The 19,959-nt window shown below is 40.9% G+C and overlaps 3 protein-coding genes across 3 annotated transcripts in view; 1 reads left to right on the top strand and 2 right to left on the bottom strand.

Annotated features, from left to right (window-relative positions):
* The window catches only part of cyth2 (cytohesin 2), a 9,047-nt gene extending 1,951 nt beyond the window's left edge, over positions 1-7,096 (top strand). Inside the window, exons 3-12 of the mRNA XM_076737122.1 lie at positions 456-522; positions 612-730; positions 816-896; positions 1,132-1,244; positions 1,752-1,900; positions 2,016-2,127; positions 2,794-2,870; positions 3,543-3,614; positions 3,732-3,886; positions 4,096-7,096. Of these exons, the coding sequence (XP_076593237.1) occupies positions 456-522; positions 612-730; positions 816-896; positions 1,132-1,244; positions 1,752-1,900; positions 2,016-2,127; positions 2,794-2,870; positions 3,543-3,614; positions 3,732-3,886; positions 4,096-4,183 (1,033 nt within the window). The 3' untranslated portion in view covers positions 4,184-7,096. The remainder of the gene's footprint in view (positions 1-455; positions 523-611; positions 731-815; positions 897-1,131; positions 1,245-1,751; positions 1,901-2,015; positions 2,128-2,793; positions 2,871-3,542; positions 3,615-3,731; positions 3,887-4,095) is intronic.
* Positions 7,097-8,462: 1,366 nt separating this feature from the next.
* On the bottom strand, positions 8,463-10,719 carry LOC143324690 (uncharacterized). The gene is made up of 5 exons (XM_076737383.1): positions 10,542-10,719; positions 10,145-10,264; positions 9,914-10,060; positions 9,275-9,385; positions 8,463-9,143 (listed from the first exon to the last, which is right to left on the bottom strand). Exons 1-5 carry the CDS (start codon positions 10,585-10,587, stop codon positions 8,941-8,943), a joined length of 627 nt encoding a protein of 208 aa, XP_076593498.1. The 5' UTR covers positions 10,588-10,719; the 3' UTR covers positions 8,463-8,940.
* A 2,384-nt stretch (positions 10,720-13,103) lies between these two features.
* LOC143324946 (urokinase plasminogen activator surface receptor-like) lies at positions 13,104-15,352 on the bottom strand. Its single transcript, XM_076737759.1, has 5 exons — positions 15,302-15,352; positions 14,828-14,947; positions 14,597-14,743; positions 13,767-13,877; positions 13,104-13,635 (listed from the first exon to the last, which is right to left on the bottom strand). The coding sequence occupies exons 1-5, from the start codon at positions 15,345-15,347 to the stop codon at positions 13,433-13,435; spliced, it is 627 nt and encodes a 208-aa protein (XP_076593874.1). The 5' UTR covers positions 15,348-15,352; the 3' UTR covers positions 13,104-13,432.
* Positions 15,353-19,959: the final 4,607 nt, after the last annotated feature.

Raw genomic sequence — 19,959 nt, 5'->3', positions numbered from 1 at the left:
TGATTGGTTGCATTTTTATATGTTTATTGCTGCATTTTTCTTGTTTAGAACTTGTCGTTGTCCCATTAAGAAACAATCAAAGCACTCTTACAGGTGTTTGCTCACATCTCCATAATCATCAGCATTTAAGAGCTTTTACAAACATGTCAGATGTGATTAAATCCAGAGTTTACTGCCCAATATTCACCATTTCATCAATTTTTTTTAATGCATCATATTGTTACATATATACATACAAGTGTTGTGGTTCTTAATTTGACAATATAGTGTCATTAGTGATAATTCTTTGAGAAACTGCCTTCTTTTGAATGACCTTATAAGAGCTAGTAATTCAGAAAGTAATTTAGACATGTCTTATAGTTTTATAGTATAATCTTTGGTGATTTTTAGTTTGTGTGAGCTGTTGAAAATACTGATTAGGAGATTTGATTTTCTTACATTTTTGCCCCCGGCAGTAAAACTCTACAGAAAAGCAGGCATGTGGCAATGGGAAGGAAGAAATTCAACATGGACCCTAAAAAGGTAAAACTCTTTTTATTCTGTTTGTACATTTCGTTCGACTTCACTCTTTGTTAGCTGTGTGTTGACGGACACTTCCACCCTCTCTGCAGGGCATTGTGTTTTTGGTGGAGAATGAGCTGCTCAGACACACTCCAGAGGACATCGCTCAGTTCCTCTACAAAGGAGAGGGCCTCAACAAGACAGCGATAGGAGATTACCTTGGAGAGAGGTGCGTGGTCCCAAATATCTTCTGCCCTTTTTCTCCCTCTGTATCAGCCATTTGTTACCGTTCTCTCTCTCTTGCCGTTCTGCAGGGATGACTTCAACATCAAAGTTCTTCAGGCTTTTGTTGACCTCCACGAGTTCACTGATCTCAACCTCGTCCAGGCCCTCAGGTAAACTGTGTCTGTTTGGCGTGTTTTTTGTTTTGAACCAAGGACAAAATCTCTTGGATAGTGTCCTGGCTTTCCCTGGTAAACAAACCTTCTCAGCAATGGAAAGTCCCACTCTCATTGTCACCTCAGGTTAGGAGGGGGGTGTGTGCAAGAGAGCAGTAGTGACTATGTAACTGCCCTGATTGCAGAATTTGTTTTCGCTGACTTGACCTAAACCTTGACCTGTTTTCTGCAGGCAGTTCCTGTGGAGTTTCCGTCTGCCCGGTGAAGCCCAGAAGATTGACAGAATGATGGAGGCCTTTGCTCAGAGATACTGCCACTGCAACCCCGGCGTCTTCCAGAGCACTGGTACACGCAAACACAATTACACTGCATTTCATGTAGGCCGTTTAGCCTGCCTAATGTAGCTAATGTAGGATGTTTTGACTTCTGTGAGCGGTTTAGAGCTGTTCCTCTTAAATCAAGCTTTATTTTCCTGCGATGGATCACAGGAAGGGCCATTTCCTAGAAGGTGTGCACTCATACAAACGTGCCAATTCTGAAGAACATTGCCTTAGTGATCGTGTTTTCATTTATTATTTCCTTAAATTGTTTGAGATGAAGCATGTGCAACATTCTCAGTAACTGAAGTAAAATGAAGATAGATAGATAGATAGATAGATAGATAGATAGATAGATAGATAGATAGATAGATATTTTATTCATCCCCAAGGGAAATTCACAAGTGTTTTTTTAATTGTCAATTGTTTTTCATTTCTAATATTGAGGTACATTTGTGAAATTACTGATTTGAGTTTTTGTGCAGAACCAAACGCAGTGGTGCTGTAATCTCCTGCACGTCTCTCCTGTTCACAGACACGTGTTATGTGCTGTCATTTGCCATCATTATGCTGAACACCAGCCTTCATAACCCAAATGTGAGGGACAAACCAGGAGTGGACCGTTTCATCTCGATGAACCGAGGCATAAACGAGGGGGGGGACCTTCCTGAGGAGCTGCTCAGAGTACGATGATCACTTTGTTGTTTTTCTTTGGAGATGGCAACAAGTGACAGTTAAAATGAACCCAGTAAAGAGATTTTTTTGTGGGCTCATTTTAGTATCTTATCTGTTATCCCAGAATCTCTACGAAAGTATTAAAAATGAGCCCTTCAAGATCCCCGAGGATGACGGCAACGACCTGACACACACGTTCTTCAACCCGGACAGAGAGGGCTGGCTTCTTAAACTTGGTGAGATGATGCCAGTGGGGCCTTCCTGCTCTACTTTCCTACGTGTTAACTCTGATTTTGTACAGTCAAACAAATCCAGAATGTCAATGCTTCCGATGTCAGGAGTGTGAAATTCCATTGAGAAGAGAAAGCGTTCTGTATTCTTTGAAGGCTTTGTGCTGTGATGAACCTGCCCTCCTGTCTCTGAAGTTGGCTGGCTCTTTGTGTCCACTTGAATTGTCAGCTCACCGTGTTGTGGCATTCGAACATTGCCATGGCATGACAAGAGGCCCACTTTCTTGCGTCACAGCAGTCTAAAAAATCTGATTGTTTTCTTTTGCATGGCGGGGCCTGTGATCTCTGTGTCACTAATATAATCTCCCTTCTCTCTTCCTCCTCTCCATCTGGCTCTCTCTTTCTCTATTTGTCCCCTGTCTTCCTCTAAATCCTCTGTTCCCTTGTGTCTCTGCTTTTTTCCTGCGATTTCCACCCTCTACTGCCGCTGCTTGTTTTCTCAGGAGGTATGTACTGACAGAGTTGTTGGAGTTTAAATAGAAATAGAAAAATTTGCCATGTAGTTCACTGTAAGCATATAGAGACTGTAGAGTAGTATCAGCTTTGACTCCCCAAAGGAAATCGTTTCCCTCTCCTCTCACTCATCGTCATGACTGTGTTCTTGTGTTTCAGGGGGACGAGTGAAAACCTGGAAACGGCGATGGTTTATTCTCACAGACAACTGCCTTTATTACTTTGAATACACCACAGTAAGTGTTTGTGTCCACGTTTGACGTGTGCGTGAATTTGACGTTGCTCCTTCATTCATTTGGTGCATTAAACTATGCCAACAGGATGATGTTTCTGTTTTTTATTGGCTTTTCTAGAAAATACCAATAGAATTCAGGGGACCTTGCAATAAAATGCGGTCATGTTTAGGAATTGCAAGGCTGCTGGAAAACATTGGCAATAATGTACTGTGTCTGCAAGGAAGTTGACCTACTCAGCTCAAGGATTAAATGCATAACTTTAATAATCCTCAGCAGAAAAACCGGTTCAGTTTCCCATGCACAGTAAAAACAAAAGAGACACAAGTCAGTCTGGTCGCAAGAGACGACATAAGAGACAAACTACCATTGCAGTACTAACACAAAGACAGCAAGCAAATACACATTCCACAGGTCAGGACTGCTCCAAGCGATGCAGCTAAGAACAAGATGATCAATTTAATGATAAATCGATTATTTTTGTGGAAAAAATGAAGATAATTGCAGTTTTTACCAGAAATAATACAGAGATTGGTTGAATTTCTGTATATTGGTATACTCTCCAATTCATATTGTTGGGCCTGATTAAACACAAAACTCATATTATGTAGTGCTTTGAATGTTGTAGTAACTCCTTTTGCCCTAATCTGCTCTGATTGTATGTTCATCTAACAGGATAAGGAACCACGAGGTATCATTCCCTTGGAAAACCTCAGCATCCGTGAGGTCGAAGACCCAAGGAAACCTGTAAGTTTGCATTTTTGGCAAACGATCATGGCAAATGTATTAATCATGTTTACACTTTTCAAAATGTAGCATACACTGTGATTGTTTATCTAATATTCTTCGCCTCTTTCCCCACAGAACTGCTTCGAGCTGTACATCCCCAACAACCGTGGTCAGCTGATTAAGGCATGTAAGACGGAGGCTGATGGGCGAGTCGTGGAAGGAAACCACATGGTGTACCGCATCTCCGCTCCCACACCTGAGGAGAAGGATGAATGGATCCACAGCATCAAGTATGTAAATGGGGGCAAATGGAGGATAATGTCACAGGAAAAATGGGGTTAGTGGTAGACCAGCCAGACACTTTGGCCAAACTGCGGGTTAACTCTCGTTTAAGAGCCTAATTTAATTTCCTAACAGCTGTCTGGAAGGTACATGGACCTTTTCAGTTCTATATTTTCATAATCCAGCCACTCAATATGTTTGTCTACCACTTTTCCAGATCTGCCGTCAGCGTGGACCCCTTCTACGAAATGCTTGCTGCACGGAAGAAACGTATATCACTGAAGAAGAAGGAGGAGCAACCGTAGATCCTTCCCTCCATCCTCGCCGTCTTCCTTTGTCCCTCTCATCTCTCCCTCCAACACTGGACACATGACTTCATCCCTGCTCCTCACTACCTGTTCACAAGTTTTGTTGCCACTCTTTCCTCATCCTTGAACGCACCCTCACCGGACTTCCTGCTGTCCTGTCTTGAAAACCACGTTCAGAGTGAGGAGCTCACCCGCTGTGGCCGCCTCCTCTTCTTCACTTGCTTCTTACACTACTGCAGTTAAACACAACCTGACACACAACAGCCAGCGTACACTGTATGTCCTGTCTTCTCACCACATTCCTCTGTGAAACGTGTCTTGGACCATATTCACACTAACGGAACCACCTTTTTCTTATTTTATCCACACTTAGATAACCTCTCAAAACTCCTCACAGAATGTGGACAAATTTGCGAACGGCTGGAAGATGGAGGATTTCAAAATGTTAAAATTGCTGTGTCCTCAGACGTCTTGATTCATTTTATGAGTCTTCCTTTTTCCCATCCCACTTCCTTCTTCACAGTTTGTCTGCAAACCACAAACCAAACTTAAAAAACATCAGACAGTTGCTCAGCAGAAACATTTAAGGCTGCTGGCTGAATGTTTATCTGTTCTCTTGGCGTTTCAGCACATATGGCTGACTTTTAGACCAGTATCTGAAAATGCTACGTGTGTACTGAAATCAGGCATCCTTTAGACATCCATCTGTGCATTAGTATGAATATGGTCTTATTCGGGGGAGCGAGCAGCTTCAGTTCATGTGAACTGTTCCCTCACATTTATTGATGCTGCCTTTATGAGAAATAGCCTTTCTTGATTGTGTCCCTCAGACAAAACGGGAACTGACAGATCAAACACTAACAACACTAATTTTCAGTGAGTGTTGATCAGAGACAATGGAGGAATTGGTTTAACTCACAAAGATTCAGATGATTTCAGATTACTGAGATGTGCCCGTTGCTTCCGAGAGTGCTCTTCACGGCTTTGGTACACATTACTACTGTCCACACTTAGCTACTGTAACCATTATGTGAGGAAAATGCCATTGTTCATTTCTTTTTACACTGACACTAGGTTTATGCCGCCGAGTTACTGTTGATCGTAGATTATGGTCAGTACAAAGGCTGCTTTACTTGCAGAATTAATGGAGGCAAATACAAGCAGCTTCTCTCCTTCCAGAGAGCGGCTCGCTTCAGCTCACTGAGTCAGCCTGTGTGTTCTTCAGCATGTTTCTTAACATGTTTGCGCAGTAGCAGAGAAAAGTGTAGCTCCAGTCTGAAAGCTTGTTAACAAATCCTTTATAACACTCCACTGAGCAGCGATCATCGTGTCTTCTCAGATGTAATGTTCTCGCATGCCACAAGTCATTTCCTTCTTGCTCAACACTACAAGACGAACACCGACATCTCTCTCACTCTTAAGAACTCTGTCACATATTTAACCATCGAAGCCTGGTCTGTCCGCTATAGTGAGTTTCAAGAAATCACAAAGGCAGCTCATTACAATGTATACTTTTTGTAAATAGATGTTAGCATATTTGTTTACGACACACATAGAAATGACTTAATTTATTCTTTATCTTTTGTTAAAATCAGATTTTTTTGTACGAGCTACTGTAGGACTGCATGTTGATAAACTGAGGCGTCAGTCATAGGTGCTGATGTATCGCTGATCATGCTAGTGCACTGATTTGAAAAGTGTTAGTGTTCCCTGTTGACATGGACAAATTGCATTTAATATGCAAGTTGATTTATGCGTAGAGTAAATTGTCTTAATTTTAGGTTGTTTGGAAAATAAGAAGATATTTAGGAGATGTTTAGTAGTCTGGTTTATCTCTTGACCACCCTGTTGGTTGTTTGAGTAAAACAGACTCAGTTAAAGCACAAGAAGTCTCACACTCTGGTAAACTAATGTCCAGTTTTTACTTCACTGGCTGCTCACTGTCCACTTGAAGGGCGAGGACGATAGCTGAACTCTAATATTTCCATCATGCCACAGTGGTACAAATGAAGAGACAACAAAACAAGGAACACTAACAAGGCTTTGATTCATTATGTAGTAGTAAAAATATTCAGATGTAATGAATCAGTAACAAGTTTAGATTTGTGTCCAGTGATAGATTTGCTTGACATCCAGTTCATAAACTTATTTCTCGTAGTTTAATGAATTGGCATTTTTAGATGGTAGTAAAAATAATCGTCTACTGCACTTTATCAATTTTAGCATTTTGGAGAAAATGCTGCTACTTTGACTGACAGTACTCCAATACTCTGTAGCACCCTCTACTGGTGATCCACACACACTGCAATATGCTGAAGGATGAACCATGAACTGTGTAGAAATACTGTATAACGCCACCACCTGGTCAGTGCCAGCTATAGCAGCACCTGTTTCTGACCAGCATGAACTGTATTAAGCTTCATTTGTTCACCTGATAAAGATCGTGCTGTTGAGGCTGAATGGAGTCAGAACATGTGGACCTTGTTTTAAAGACACAACAAGTGATTGGTCCTGCAAATACAAATCTAGGATGGCCTTTTACCTGACAAAGGCCGAACTTTATATCTCCATGTTAATGCTTCTTCACATGTATGTAGGCCTTCACTTTCTGGGTATTCTTGAAGTGCAAAGTTGCCAAAAAAAAAAAAAGAAAAAAACTGTTGGGACAACAGATGTTTCCATTCGAACAAAAGAATGAACACTGAAATGATCAGGCTGAAACTGGGCCTCTGTTTCTGATTCTTGTGACCCCTGGAGCCACTTCTCTCAGAAAATGTCTTTATTTTGTATTTATTTATTTTTATTTACTGTGAGGTGAAGATGGATAGATCATCTGTAAATGTAGCAAAAGGAAAACCACGATACATTGGTGCCAGTAAACTACTGTGTAACAATAAACGGTAAACAGATGATGGGTTGCTCTACGTGTTTTTATTTCATCTGGGCTTTTGTCCTATAATCTAGCTGTTAAGTCATCTGTGTAACAGGTCAGACATGCAATAGGCAAAATTATAGACAGATTGTAAATATATATATATGAAGAACATGATCCAAGCCACATGACCTCTCCAACAGAGACGGGGTCAGATGACAGATGACACAAACATGTCACACAGGCAGGAGAAAGGAAACACACAGAGGCAGAGAGCCAAGAGGCTGAATTTCCTGGAGGACAAAGGTCCAGATCCAAGCATCGGGAAGGAGGCACCGAGATCCAGAGGAGAGAGAGAGAGAGGTCTCAGGATGGATGATGGTCCAGCACAGAGGAAAAAGAGGTTTTTTTCCTGGGCTGCAGCCATTCTGTCAGTGTTAGAAGTTGTCATAAGTTATTGATTACCTCTTGAGAAGGTTGTTAAATAAGTAGTGCCAGTCAAAGTTGGCTGTAGCCTCTCATGTGTGGCATCTGGTGACATCACAACCTTTGAAAACAGGCCCCTCTGCTTCCATGCAGAGAACAGAAATGACAAATACAAATTCAACAATAACTGTGTATTTATTGTTATTAAATGTTATTGTTTTAAAGGTACCAAGCTGTTCACCTGTTTGCTTTAGAACCAAAGAAGCGCTCTGCTTTGTGTTTTACATGCTCAGCTTCCCCAGAAAAACCAGTGGTGACTCACATCCCAGCAGAAGTCAAAGCTGGCACAGCGGTTACTGTCTCATGTTCTGTGACGCACACACATCACATCACCAGTGAGGTCCCGCACAGCTGGACACCACAGGGCGTCTGGGAGACCACTTCCACCATCACTGTAACGGCTCCTGGAGGAGATGGGGTCAAAAGCATAACCGGTGCTGCCATCTCCTGGCATGACAAGCAAGCTGACTGTGAGGGCTTGGAGCTTTCCAAACACATCTCAAAAAGAGTCTGTGCTGTTGAATCCAGCAACTTTGGACAACAAGAACTCTAAAGGGTTATAAAAAAAAAAAAAACTTACAGTATCTTTGTATCCTGTCTTGCTGCTAATTGATACCTATCTGCAGGCTCCATGAGTGCTCTTCAAAAGCCAGCAGGAGGTTGTGAGACTGTAAGTTGGAACAAACTTATTTACGGGATGCCCTTTCTGTATCTATCATATGTTGATGTGTCAGTTCACAGGTCTGAAGTGACATGCTAACCTAATTTGCTGGCTTGTCACAAATAGATGAGCAGTTTGCCCATCATGAATCTTATTCACAATGCTTTTCATACACACGCCGGCACTTACTGTAAACCGCACGCGCCGACTTTAAAGCTGAGCATCCTCAATGTTTTTATGACACAAATGTCAAAAGTACATTTTTGCATTTTCGATGTTTACTTGAGACCAAGAAAATTTTACAACATTCGAAGAAAGCACAGAAATACACTCTCGTAGAAATGTATTTATTTTGCTTATCATCAGAAACATCAAAATATTTCTGATAATTCCAATTAAAATATCAGGTTAATAACAGCGCTAAAATTGTATATCTTTATATTCTGCTTACATTCACTTCAGAAAAAAGACAGCTGTTGTTGACATTTTTAAATTGAGATTACCTTTAGAGAAAAAAAGGAAAGAAAAAAAAGTAAATTAGCAGGTTAGAAACTGTATGAGGCAGCTGACAAAGGAAAGTCATGAATTCACTGAATTATATTTCTCTACGTCACTTGCTAAACTTTCCACTTCCTCAGTCTGTGGCTGAAGGGATAAGGAAAGGGGTGTGGCCACTATGAAGCTGGGTGCAGATAAGAAGAATAAACTGAGCAGTGATGCTGCCATCTCCACCACTTAAGAGAACATGGCCAAAGAGATCAGTGGTGCCACCAGGAGCAGGAGACCAGCACTTGTGCTGCTGGCGCTGTTGCAGAAGTCACCCTGACAGCAGCTAATTTCTTCCCCAATGAGTGCTTTAATCTGTGGATTTTGTGTATTTGAGCAGATCTGCTTGGAGGCACAGCCTTTCGTGATGGTCTTTTTACCCCCTGCAGTCACTGAGAGAAAGAAAAGGATGTTAGTGTGTGAGGTTAAAGTGGTAATACATCTACTAGAATCACTACAAATCCTTCTGAGCTGAGGAAACATGTGGAACAGAGTCAGATGTTTAGTGCTGTAGGCCTGTTACCTGTTTTTGAGATGCAGTGGTCCTCATTCCCCGCACAGTTTAGAGTTGCAGAGCACTTTAGTCCATCGCAGTGGTAGCATCTTTTACCATTGGGACTGGATGAACTGGGCTCTGTAACAGAACAGATATTGTTCGCATTATTTGGGGAGGTATGAAGATGGAGGGGTGACTGAAAAGCTCTTTTCTTCTTCAGTGCCTTTTTCAAGGACTTTCTGACTTTTTGTTTCTCTGCTGACAAATAAGTTGAAATAACTGCTATTAAATTAACAGATGGAGGAAATGTAGATTTATGGCATTTGTTTGTATATTGTCTGAAAATACAGCAAAGTGAATGAGAAAAAACAGATTAACAGGAACCTGGAGATTCCCTCTCTCTCTCCCTCATAAACACACACAAACACGTGCATACACATGCATACAAACACAAACCCACACCCACCCATCCACACACACACACACACACACACACACAGCTATGTGCAGTTCCACAGTGGCAGTTGAAGGTATTTTGCCCTTCAGCCCAGCTGTAGCAGATGGTGATGGAGGGTAAAGGAATTTCCCTCATACTGGCTCATCTTGGAATTTGAATCTCTGTGCAAAGAAGCATCTTAATACCAACAGACAACATCAGTAAGTTACCAGGGGCAGGTTCGGTGTTGCAGAGCTCGGAGGTGCAGCACTTGCTGGTGATTATGTGTCTGGCGATTCCAAAGTTGACTGAGCCCTCAACACACTGGTCGGCCAAAACACAAATTTTCATGCGGACATCAGAAAGTTTTGAATCACCTGCAACAAAAGAGCAACTTTTGTAAACTGGACACCATGAAAAACTGTTTTACAAAGAAAATGATGCACCACAAAATACCATACCTGCAAATGAAGTGATTTTCAGTGCACCACATTGATAAGATGGTGAAGGGCATTGTACTTCTGTGTCTGTGCAGGTTCCCGAGCTTCCCGGTAAACACTTATGACATTTCAGGGGGTAGGCTGATGAAACAAAAAATGCACTTTTAAAAAATGCACTTTCCTTTGCTACAAGTGGTAGACGAAATCATTTTAACACGTTGACTCTGGCGTACATTAATCAAGATTGTAATCATTATTATGATTAATCATAAGCACAGTGACAAAAATGGGTTATAGAGTCTGAGGCAATTCTACCACATTTGGGGTTTGTAATGACAAATGTGATGACTGAAAATTACAATCCCTCTTTTCTGAAAGATTAAACAGTAAAAAATCAGATAACAGAAAAAGAACTTGCCTTCAGGGAGAAGCACAATCCCAAAGATCAGAACAATGAGATGCATTTTGTGATGGCAGGACACAACTGAGTTTTAGTTTCATATGTGACAGCTATAAGTAGTTCTGCTGAGAGGGAGTTGTCTTCATCCTCAGACCACTCCTTCATTCCTCATGTGATAGTGACAAAATGTGAAAACATCGCAAATATCGATGGACAGATCATCTCGTTAACATTTGGCAGTCACAGGGCGATATCAGGCGATTGCAGCTTATTACCGTTTTTGGAGCATTTTCAATTTACTTATCAAGTGACTGCACGAATGCAGATACTGACTATTTTTCCCACTCATGCAGGAGTAAAAGTGTCAATTTCCAAGCATGGTGAAATGGCAGACATGCCCTTATTAAAAGCAAATGAGGCAATTTTAAACAAGCTACTGAACATTATTTGTTAGAAGTGGTGGCTGCATTTCAGTCATTTGTTTTCTGGATGAAATGACAACTCTGGCTGATGTTGAGAGACTTAATTGGTTGTTAAGCTGCTATGTTCTAAATATCAATGTTTTTTATATTAGTTGAAATCACTCCATTATATACCACAGATCCAAATAGTATTTCTATGCACTACTCCACGATGCTCAAAATTCTAAAAAATACTGTGCCTCCAATAAAACAATTCATATAAATATGTCAACACACATATGCACACACACACACACACACACACACACACACACACAGATATCAACAAGATGTTCCTGAATTATACAATAATTTCTGCAATTTCAGGCACTGAGCACTGTCTCACTCTGCAGTAGAAATACAGATACTGTTGGCCCAATGCGCAATATTTCCATTCTTACTGTTTTACTACAGTACTACATTTACTTCTCTGCATTGATGAAACAAGAACAATTTTGTGTACCGTGTACTACAACAATGCAATTGTTGTAATATTAGTTGTACTATCACTTCAGATCATTGCTGACCTCGTCACTAAACATCGAAAAAGTCACAGCAACAGCAACAGCTGTGGCTCAGGAGGTAGAGCAGTTGTCCACCAATCAGGAGGTTGGTGGTTCAATCCCTGGCCTCAGCAGTCCACATACCAAAGTATGATTGGGCAAGATACTGAACCCCAAAACTGCCCCTGATGCTGTGCCATCGGTGTGCATCATAGCTACATAAACATGATCTGAGTGAGTTAACAAAGTTCAGCAGGCAAAACGCTCTGCTTCTGAAATGTGACTGGTGGGGTGATGTCATGGATACTCACCAGGTGGAAATCTCAGGTATGCCCATTCTTTTCTATGCATGTCACTCCTGTACACCAGCTAAGCTCAGACATCTCAGGTTACTGCTGACCATTGCTGGCTAAAGCTATACTATTAGCCACTTTTGGCTAAGCTTTAAAAGAAGAAGAAGATATTTTTTGTGCTGGGGTCTGTACCAAACAACCGTTTCCTTACATCTGGAGAATATGACTTATTGGAGATAATGATTTGTTCAGCCTTTCTTCCTACCATTAACCATTGCTGGCTAAAGCCTATTCTTTGCAAGCTGGGCATACGGTCCCCAGCCATTGCTGGCTAAGCCGAGGGCACCTTTTGTTTCTGTCTGTTCATTCACAGTGCATTGTTGATTTTACATTACTGACCTCATTTTTTTCTTTGTTATGCACTTTTTTATGTTTCATCTCTTGGCTGATTATGTCACCTTGGTTTAATCATGGGCTGTTTTATTCCTACTTGGTAAGTAAGCATTCTTGGGGGGAAATTAGGCTCAGGTTTCAGGCAGCTTCTGCAAATTATTTTTGGGGGATTTATCCTGCTGCAGGTCAGGATGATACCCCTTGAAACTCCCTGTGGAGTCTAAGTGTCGAAGACTTTCTGAGAAGATTTAATTATGACATGTCATAATAAACAATTACCTTAACTTAATTCATCTCTCTTGATTGAACGAGCACGTAGGTCCACTACTGAAAACAAAGCGTACACACATTCAAACAAACCATGGAATAACCATGTGCGAGTGTTACCAATGGGATCTTGCGATGGAGAACTTCACTTCAACTTTTTGAAATTAAATCTGATCATCTTGACAAAAATGTATATTAACACATTCAGTCTTTAAATTAACAGTGCTGTTGTGCTGTTGTATTCAGCTTCATTCAAAGAATCCACAGGAAAGAAAAAACCCTTCCAATGTATTCCTGCTGTCTGACAAAGTGGTAAACTGCAAAATTCTCTAAAAATGTCTTGAAGAGTTTATAAACTGCCTGTTATGTATAATCCGTCCACTAGATGGTGGTACACTGCAAATTGTTGTTTTCCAAAGAATGCCCCTCTTCAATCTTCACATTTCCTGTCAGATATACACAACTAACAAATACACAGTACATAAAAACAAAAAGTACAATATGCACTTCCATCCTTTAAAAGAGATAGAAAGAATTAAAACACTCAAAGAAAACATCCAGAAATGTACCAAGAAACTTCAGAAATGCATTCTGGAAGAATTTCAAGAAATGTTTTTATTTTGCTTTTTAACCAGTCATATTACAATATACATTCCAGGTTATTAATAGTACTCAGAACAAAAATGTGCATCAACATATTAACATATGATTGTACTTGTTTCACTTTAGAAAAAAATAAAATAAAATAAAATGAAACAGACAGCTGTCTGTTGCTATCATCTTGAGGCAAAGGAAAAAGCAGGTTAGATACTGTATGAGGCATCAGACACAGGGAAATCATAGTTTACCTAGATTATATTCTTGTACATTGCTTCCTAAACTTTCTACTGCCTCACTCTTTGGTTGAAAGGATGTGTAAATGGGTGTGGCCACAATGAAGCCATGCAAAGGTAGGAAGAAAAGCTGAGCAGTGATGCTGCCATCTCCACCACTTAAGAGAACATGACCAAAGAGATCAGTGGTGCCACCAGGAGCAGGAGACCAGCACTTGTGCTGCTGGCGCTGTTGCAGAAGTCACCCTGGCAGCAGGTAATTTCTTCCCCAATGAGTGCTTTAATCTGTGCATCTTGTGTATTTGAGCACAACAACTTGGAGGCACAGCCTTTCATGACTGCCTTTGCACCCCCTGCAGTCACTGAGAGAATGAAAACGATGTTAGTGTGTGAGGTTAAAGTGGTAATACATCTACTAGAATCACTACAAATCCTTCTGAGCTGAGGAAACATGTAGAACAGAGTCAGATGTTTAGTGCTGTTGGCCTGTTACCTGTTGCTGAGATGCAGTGGTCCTCATTCCCCGCACAGTTTAGAGTTGCAGAGCACTGCTGTCCATCGCAGTGGTAGCATCTTTTACCATTGGGACTGGACTTGCTGGGCTCTGTAACAGAACATGTATTGTTCACATTGTTTGGGGAGGTATGAAGATGGAGGGGTGACTGAAAAGCTCTTTTCTCCTTCAGTGCCTTTTCATGAGGCAAATATATGACAACATGATGGCCTACAGGCAATAAAGCAAGATTTTCTGTCTCTCTCTCTCTCAGACAGCACATGCACCCATGCACACACACACACACACACACACACACACACACACACACACACACACACACAGAGCTATGTGCAGTTCCACTGTGACAGTTGAAGGTATTTTGCCCTTCAGCCCAGCTGTAGCAGATGGTGATGGGGGGTAAAGGAATTTCCCTCATACTGGCTCATCTTGGAATTTGAATCTTGCTTCTCAAACAATATCTGTTCCAAACATGTTGTCTCAGGTTCTGATATAAGGCCTGCCATCATCAGTACACAATACCTGCATTCACAATGTCGACATGTTGGAGGACAGGATTATACAATTTCTATGTGTTTAAAAATGACTTGTATCATTTAGTCAGTAAAATTAGACATGTTTTATTTGTTTTACATTACCCTGACCTATGAAACATGAAGAAATACATCCAACACTAAGGCAGTCATGGGATGACAGTAGTTTTCACATTCTGATCTGTTTTTGCTCATATAACTAGATGCCGACATTCAACAAACAGCTCTCTGTGCAAAGAAGCATCTTAATACCAATAGACAACATCAGTAAGTTACCAGGGGCAGGTTGGGCGTTGCAGAGCTCGGAGGTGCAGCACTTGCTGGTAAGTACAGTCCTGGCAATTCCAAAGTTGACTGAGCCCTCAACACACTGGTCGGCCAAAACACAAGATTTCATGTGGACATTAGCAAGTTCTGTACCACCTGCAACAAAAGAGCAACCTTTGTCAACTGGATGCCATGAAAAACTGTTTTACAATGAAAATGATGCATCACAAAATACCATACCTGCATATGAAGCGATTCTCAGTGCACCACACTGATTAGTCAGTGGAAGGCATTCTTTTTCTGTGTCTGTGCAGGTTCCCAAGCTTCCCGGTAAACACTCATAACATTTCAAAGGGTAGGCTGATGAAACAAAAAACTCAGATGATATATACAGTTATACAGTCCGAGGCAATTCTACCATGTAGGATTTTTCTTGTTTTTCTTCTTTTCAACTACAACAGAATGTAAAGGAGGCCAAAACATTGCACACAAACTGCAGGTAGGATACAAAGAGGAACAGCAGTGACAAGTAAAAGTAATCAACAGCAAATTAACATGAAGCATGTGGACATACTGTTATTTGACATGAAATCCTAAATGACCTGTGGCTACAGCTTTTATAATGATAACAGTGATAATTGAAAAATACAATCCCTCTTTTCTTGATGATAAAAAAAAGTAAAATAAAAATCTGACGACGGAACAAGAACTTGCCTTCAGGGAGAAGCACAATCCCAAAGATCAGACCAAGGAGATGCATTTTGTAATGGCAGGACACAACTGAGTTTTAGTTTGATCTGTGACAGCTATAAGTAGTTCTGCTGAGAGGGAGTTGTCTTCATCCTCAGGCCACTCCTTCATTCCTTCTTCCATATGGACAAAATGTGCAACTTAAAAACCTTGCAAATTTTAGATAGACAGATCTAGATGTTGAGAGGCTTTATTGGTTGTTGAACTTCTAAATATCACTCTGCTTTATTGTGCTGCAGAGAAAAAGCCATATTAAGAATTTCTTTTATTGGCACCAGCCTCCAGTTCAAATTTACTGACCACTAAACAAAATGCTAGTAGATTTTGTTGTTGTTGTTGTTGTTGAAATTGCTTCGTTATGTACCATAAATACAAACAGTGTCTTCTTGTACCAGTCCATGATGCAGTATTCAAAATTACGGAGGCTCCAATGAAAAAAAAAACACATGGCAGCACACACAGATGCACACATCACATCATCATTAACAAAATGTTCCTGATACAAAAAACTCTGCAAGTTGTGGCATGCAGCACACTTTCTCTCTCTGTAGAAGAAATTAAACACTGTGGAATAGAAATCTTCACCAGGGCCAGACTGGTTCAGAGTCCTAATCACACAATATGTAAATGCAAATTCATGTAAAGCGATACTATTCTTCAATGCAAAAGAGTTCAATGCAAAACAGGTTTTATCCCTTTAAAGCAGGTACAAACAAAACCAAGCTGGCCCCAGGGAGCAACTAAATTGGAACACGTGTATGAAGATTTTCATTCATCCAGGTCATAGTAGTTTTAAGTGCTTTCCAAATGCAATTGGACTTGCCTGTGTTTCTAGAAGACACTTCACCTCTCATCCAAGAAGTTTCTTCAGTTCTGAAGCAAGTCCAGTTGCTTTTGGAGAGCACTTACTACAAAATACTGTTATTTCATCTCTCTTCCACAGCTCTCTGAAAACTAATTGTGCTTACACTCAGGTGAGTGGATTTATGTAGACTCAGAATCCAATCAAAACTAATAATGAGATAAGCCCAGTACTAAGACATTATCACTGTACACATGAATATTAAAATCACCCTCAATAATTACTTCATCTCTTTTAAGGACTAATCTTGATAAAAAGTCAGAAACGTCAGATAAAAATGTTAGGGAGTCTTGAGTATTAATAGGATGGGGGCAGTAGCTCCATTCACATATTCATAACACAACCAGGTTTCAGTAAAACAAAATAAATCAATATTATAATCCAAGATTAAATAATTTAATAACACATCTTTAGAAGACAGAGATCTGATGTTCAAGAGACCATGATTAATTCTCCTATTTTGTTGTACTATTGCAGTTGTGGTATTAATTCTTGTTAGGTTTTTATGCACAACTCCCTCTGTTTACTTTTAATTGAATTTAATTCTTGCATGAAAGGTACTATACAAAAAATAAACTTTATTAATTAATTTGCATGGTTGGGAGTAGACACAGTGTCCATGGTTATAGGTGGGTAGCTGCTCTAATGGAAGTGCAGACATGTATGTAAGACTGCAGCTCTGTCTGAGTTGTTATGGTTTGTTGTTTGGTTCGCTAATAAACTTGGTCAGATTTCTAGAAATGAGAGCTACTCCAACCAAACTGGGATGAACGTCGTCTCTCCTAGTCAGGCCAGGTCTTCCACAGAAAGTCCACCAATTATCAGAATCAGAATCAGAATCAGAATCAGAAAAAGTTTTATTGCCAAGTACGAATTTGCACATACGAGGAATTTGCTTTGGCGAAGTTGGTGCTTGACACATCTACTAAAAATAAACTACTAAAAAAGTAAAAAAATCTAACAATATAAATATATTGTCAAGTCTGTTTTTTCAGGAGCAAAGTCTGTTTTTCCAGAAACACAGTCTGTTTTTTCAGAAAGAAATCCAAGCCGAGCGTTAATGTAATGCATAGAGTTATGGCAATGTCAATGTGACAAGTAGAGGCAGAGGTGGAGTGTAGGAGAGAGATCGCATGTAAGTCCAACTCTGTAACAGGGCAAGTCCCAGCCCAAGAAGATAAAATGTGTATGTGTCTGGGCCCGTTCTGACTGAGATCCTATGAGAACTCTGTCACTTAGAGCCCAGCGCTGCCTTACTTTACCTGTGACCTGAATAAATTCTGCATCTGTGAACTGAAGACTTCTCCAGTCTTGTTCTTGGGCTTCCAACAAAAGAATCGGGGCTAACACCATCTAGGAAAGGAAGTCACTGGCATTGCTGCAGAGAGACGCAAACATCACCATCTTCCTGGCAGATAACAGAAGATGCACAGTGGTGCTAAACACTGCTGACTACCATGCCAAGGTGACCAGTATACTCAGTGACACAGTCACCTATGAGACACTGAGGCAAGATCTTACTAGCAGCCATAAGAAGGCATTCAATTGCTTACAACAACTGGAAAAGGACAAAGCCTAACCAACTACTATGTTATTGCCTGTACCTTGGGGATGCCACCCTTTGCATTTAGGACTGCCCAAGATACACAAGGAAGGAGACCCATCATCAGTAACTATTCAAATTGGTTACCTACAACATTACACCATACAACACCAAACATCTAGCCACCATCCTAGCTCCTCTGGTCAACAACATTCCACACACCACACATCACATAAAAAATTCCCAGATTTTGCCAACATGGTGGAAAATATAGAAATTGAATCAGATGAAACCTTGGTATCTATGGTATCTTACAATGTAATTTCACTCTTCACATGCATTCCCACCCTGGAAGCACTAATGAGTGTAAGAAAATGGCTGCTACAGGACTGCTCTCTCTCGAACTGAACCGAACCAACCTCACCCCAGACCACATATGTGGCTCTGCCTGACAACCACCTATTTTCAGTACAAGGAGGGTTTCTACAAACAGAAGCATGGTTGTGCCATTGGTTTAGAAAGGTGGATGATGCCTGGGTCAAAATTAGAACACAGGAAGTGGAAGCTTTCACGGATCTCATCATTGGAGTGGACAGCAACATCAAGTTCATTCGGTAGGATGTTAAAGTAAAGAGTCTGGCGCAGACTGCACAGTGCACATGACAGAAGACTCAACATCAACGTATACAGAAAACCCACACACAGATCAGTATTTGTTCTTTGATTCTCACTATCCACTGGAGCATAAGATGGAGACTATCAGAGCCTTACGCCATCAGGCTCAGACTGTCCCCACAAGGACAGAAGGCAAGAGGAAGGAGCAGAAACACACCAGGGAAGCACTTAAAATGTGTGCTTAGCAAAGCTGGGCTTTCATCAAAAGAATGAAAAGCACCAAACAGAAAGAGGGGAAAATGGCATTACACAGAACAATACTGTCATCTCTTACATTGTGGGAGTATCTGAAAAACTCAAGAGAATTTCCAACAAACACTACATCCCTGTGCACTTCAAGCCCAGTAACACTCTGAGGCAGAAGCTTGTCCACCCCAAGGACAAAACAACCAGGCACCCAGGATGGGTCAGGATGGATTGTGCAGCACGGCAATTTAGTCCAGTTAATGACCACCCAGAACTTTCTGGCAAATGGGGGGAACTGGCTGATAGGTCTGGAATATCGCAATCATCATTTAGGGCAATTATGGCAGCAATGTCTGGTTTTCCAAATATGATCAAAGTAATTGACTGTATTCATGTTGCCTTCGAAAGTACCAAATGAGGACGATTTTTCTTTTGTAAATTGCAGACATTACTATTCCAAAAATGCTTAAATCATTTGGAGTGCTGACATGATTCTGACCAGTGTAGTGGTTATATTGCCTGGCTCAGCAGACAACTCATTTATTTTGAGGCAATTAGTGTAGGACGAAGACTTCGGGCTGTTGCTGTTTGTAATATTGGCTTCTTGGAAAGTTTTTTCTTGTTTCCTCTTGGAGGACACATTATTTATTTGCCAATAAGTGGTTACTGGATATTATTTTAAAAACATGCGAACATTGAGCAGGTGATAGTGTGACTCCTTGACTCCTAATCCCATCACAGAGTCACAGAATGAGTTGTAGAAGGTACTTAAGGTAGAAAGAAGTGCATGGCCAAGCCCATTCAGTCATTGACCACACCATACTGCAACACACCGCAACACAAGCAACTGTCACGTCTGTCAAGTTTCTGTATTATTTTTTGCACATTTCATATCTTGTCTTTCCTGTTTTATTTTGATATCACTAACCTTGTGTCTCTGTTTCAGGTTCACTTCCTGCATGCGCTTCCCGTCTCGTCACACCTGCTCCCTGATTGTCCTCCGCACCTGTTTCCCATCTCCCCTCATTACCTCTTGTGTGTCTTACAGTCTCCTTGCCAGTTCGTTGCACTTCACGGTCCTCGTTCCAGTGTTTATATTCACATCATAGTCTGTTTTGTGTACGACCTCGTTTTTTGCCTTAGACCTTGCCTTTTGCCTCTCGTATCTGGATACCTCTGTCTGTTTAACTGATCTCCTGTGTACCGAACCCCGATTGGTAATAAACCCGCCTTTTTGCCTGAACCTGATCCAAGTCGTGCAATTGTGTCCGCCTGTTCTGTGCTCTGGGGAGTTCATGACAGTAACAAAGGACAAAAGGCTGATGGCCCGACCAAAATTAACAAAAGAAGGGAAGC

This window comes from Chaetodon auriga, chromosome 8, assembly GCF_051107435.1.
Source record: "Chaetodon auriga isolate fChaAug3 chromosome 8, fChaAug3.hap1, whole genome shotgun sequence".
Taxonomy (NCBI): Eukaryota; Metazoa; Chordata; class Actinopteri; order Chaetodontiformes; family Chaetodontidae; genus Chaetodon; species Chaetodon auriga.
The sequence above is the reverse complement of the archived record's forward strand: the minus strand, read 5'-3'. Positions and strand labels throughout refer to the sequence as shown.

Coding starts and splice junctions, on each gene's coding strand:
- LOC143324690 (XM_076737383.1), bottom strand. CDS start 10,587: ATGCATCTCATTGTTCTGATCTTTGGGATTGTGCTTCTCCCTGAAG. Junction 10,265..10,541: donor GATTGTGCTTCTCCCTGAAG/GCAAGTTCTTTT, acceptor TTGTTTCATCAG/CCTACCCCCTGAAATGTCAT. Junction 9,144..9,274: donor CCACTGCATCTCAAAAACAG/GTAACAGGCCTA, acceptor TCTTTCTCTCAG/TGACTGCAGGGGGTAAAAAG.
- LOC143324946 (XM_076737759.1), bottom strand. CDS start 15,347: ATGCATCTCCTTGGTCTGATCTTTGGGATTGTGCTTCTCCCTGAAG. Junction 13,878..14,596: donor CAACGCCCAACCTGCCCCTG/GTAACTTACTGA, acceptor GTTCTGTTACAG/AGCCCAGCAAGTCCAGTCCC. Junction 13,636..13,766: donor CCACTGCATCTCAGCAACAG/GTAACAGGCCAA, acceptor TCATTCTCTCAG/TGACTGCAGGGGGTGCAAAG.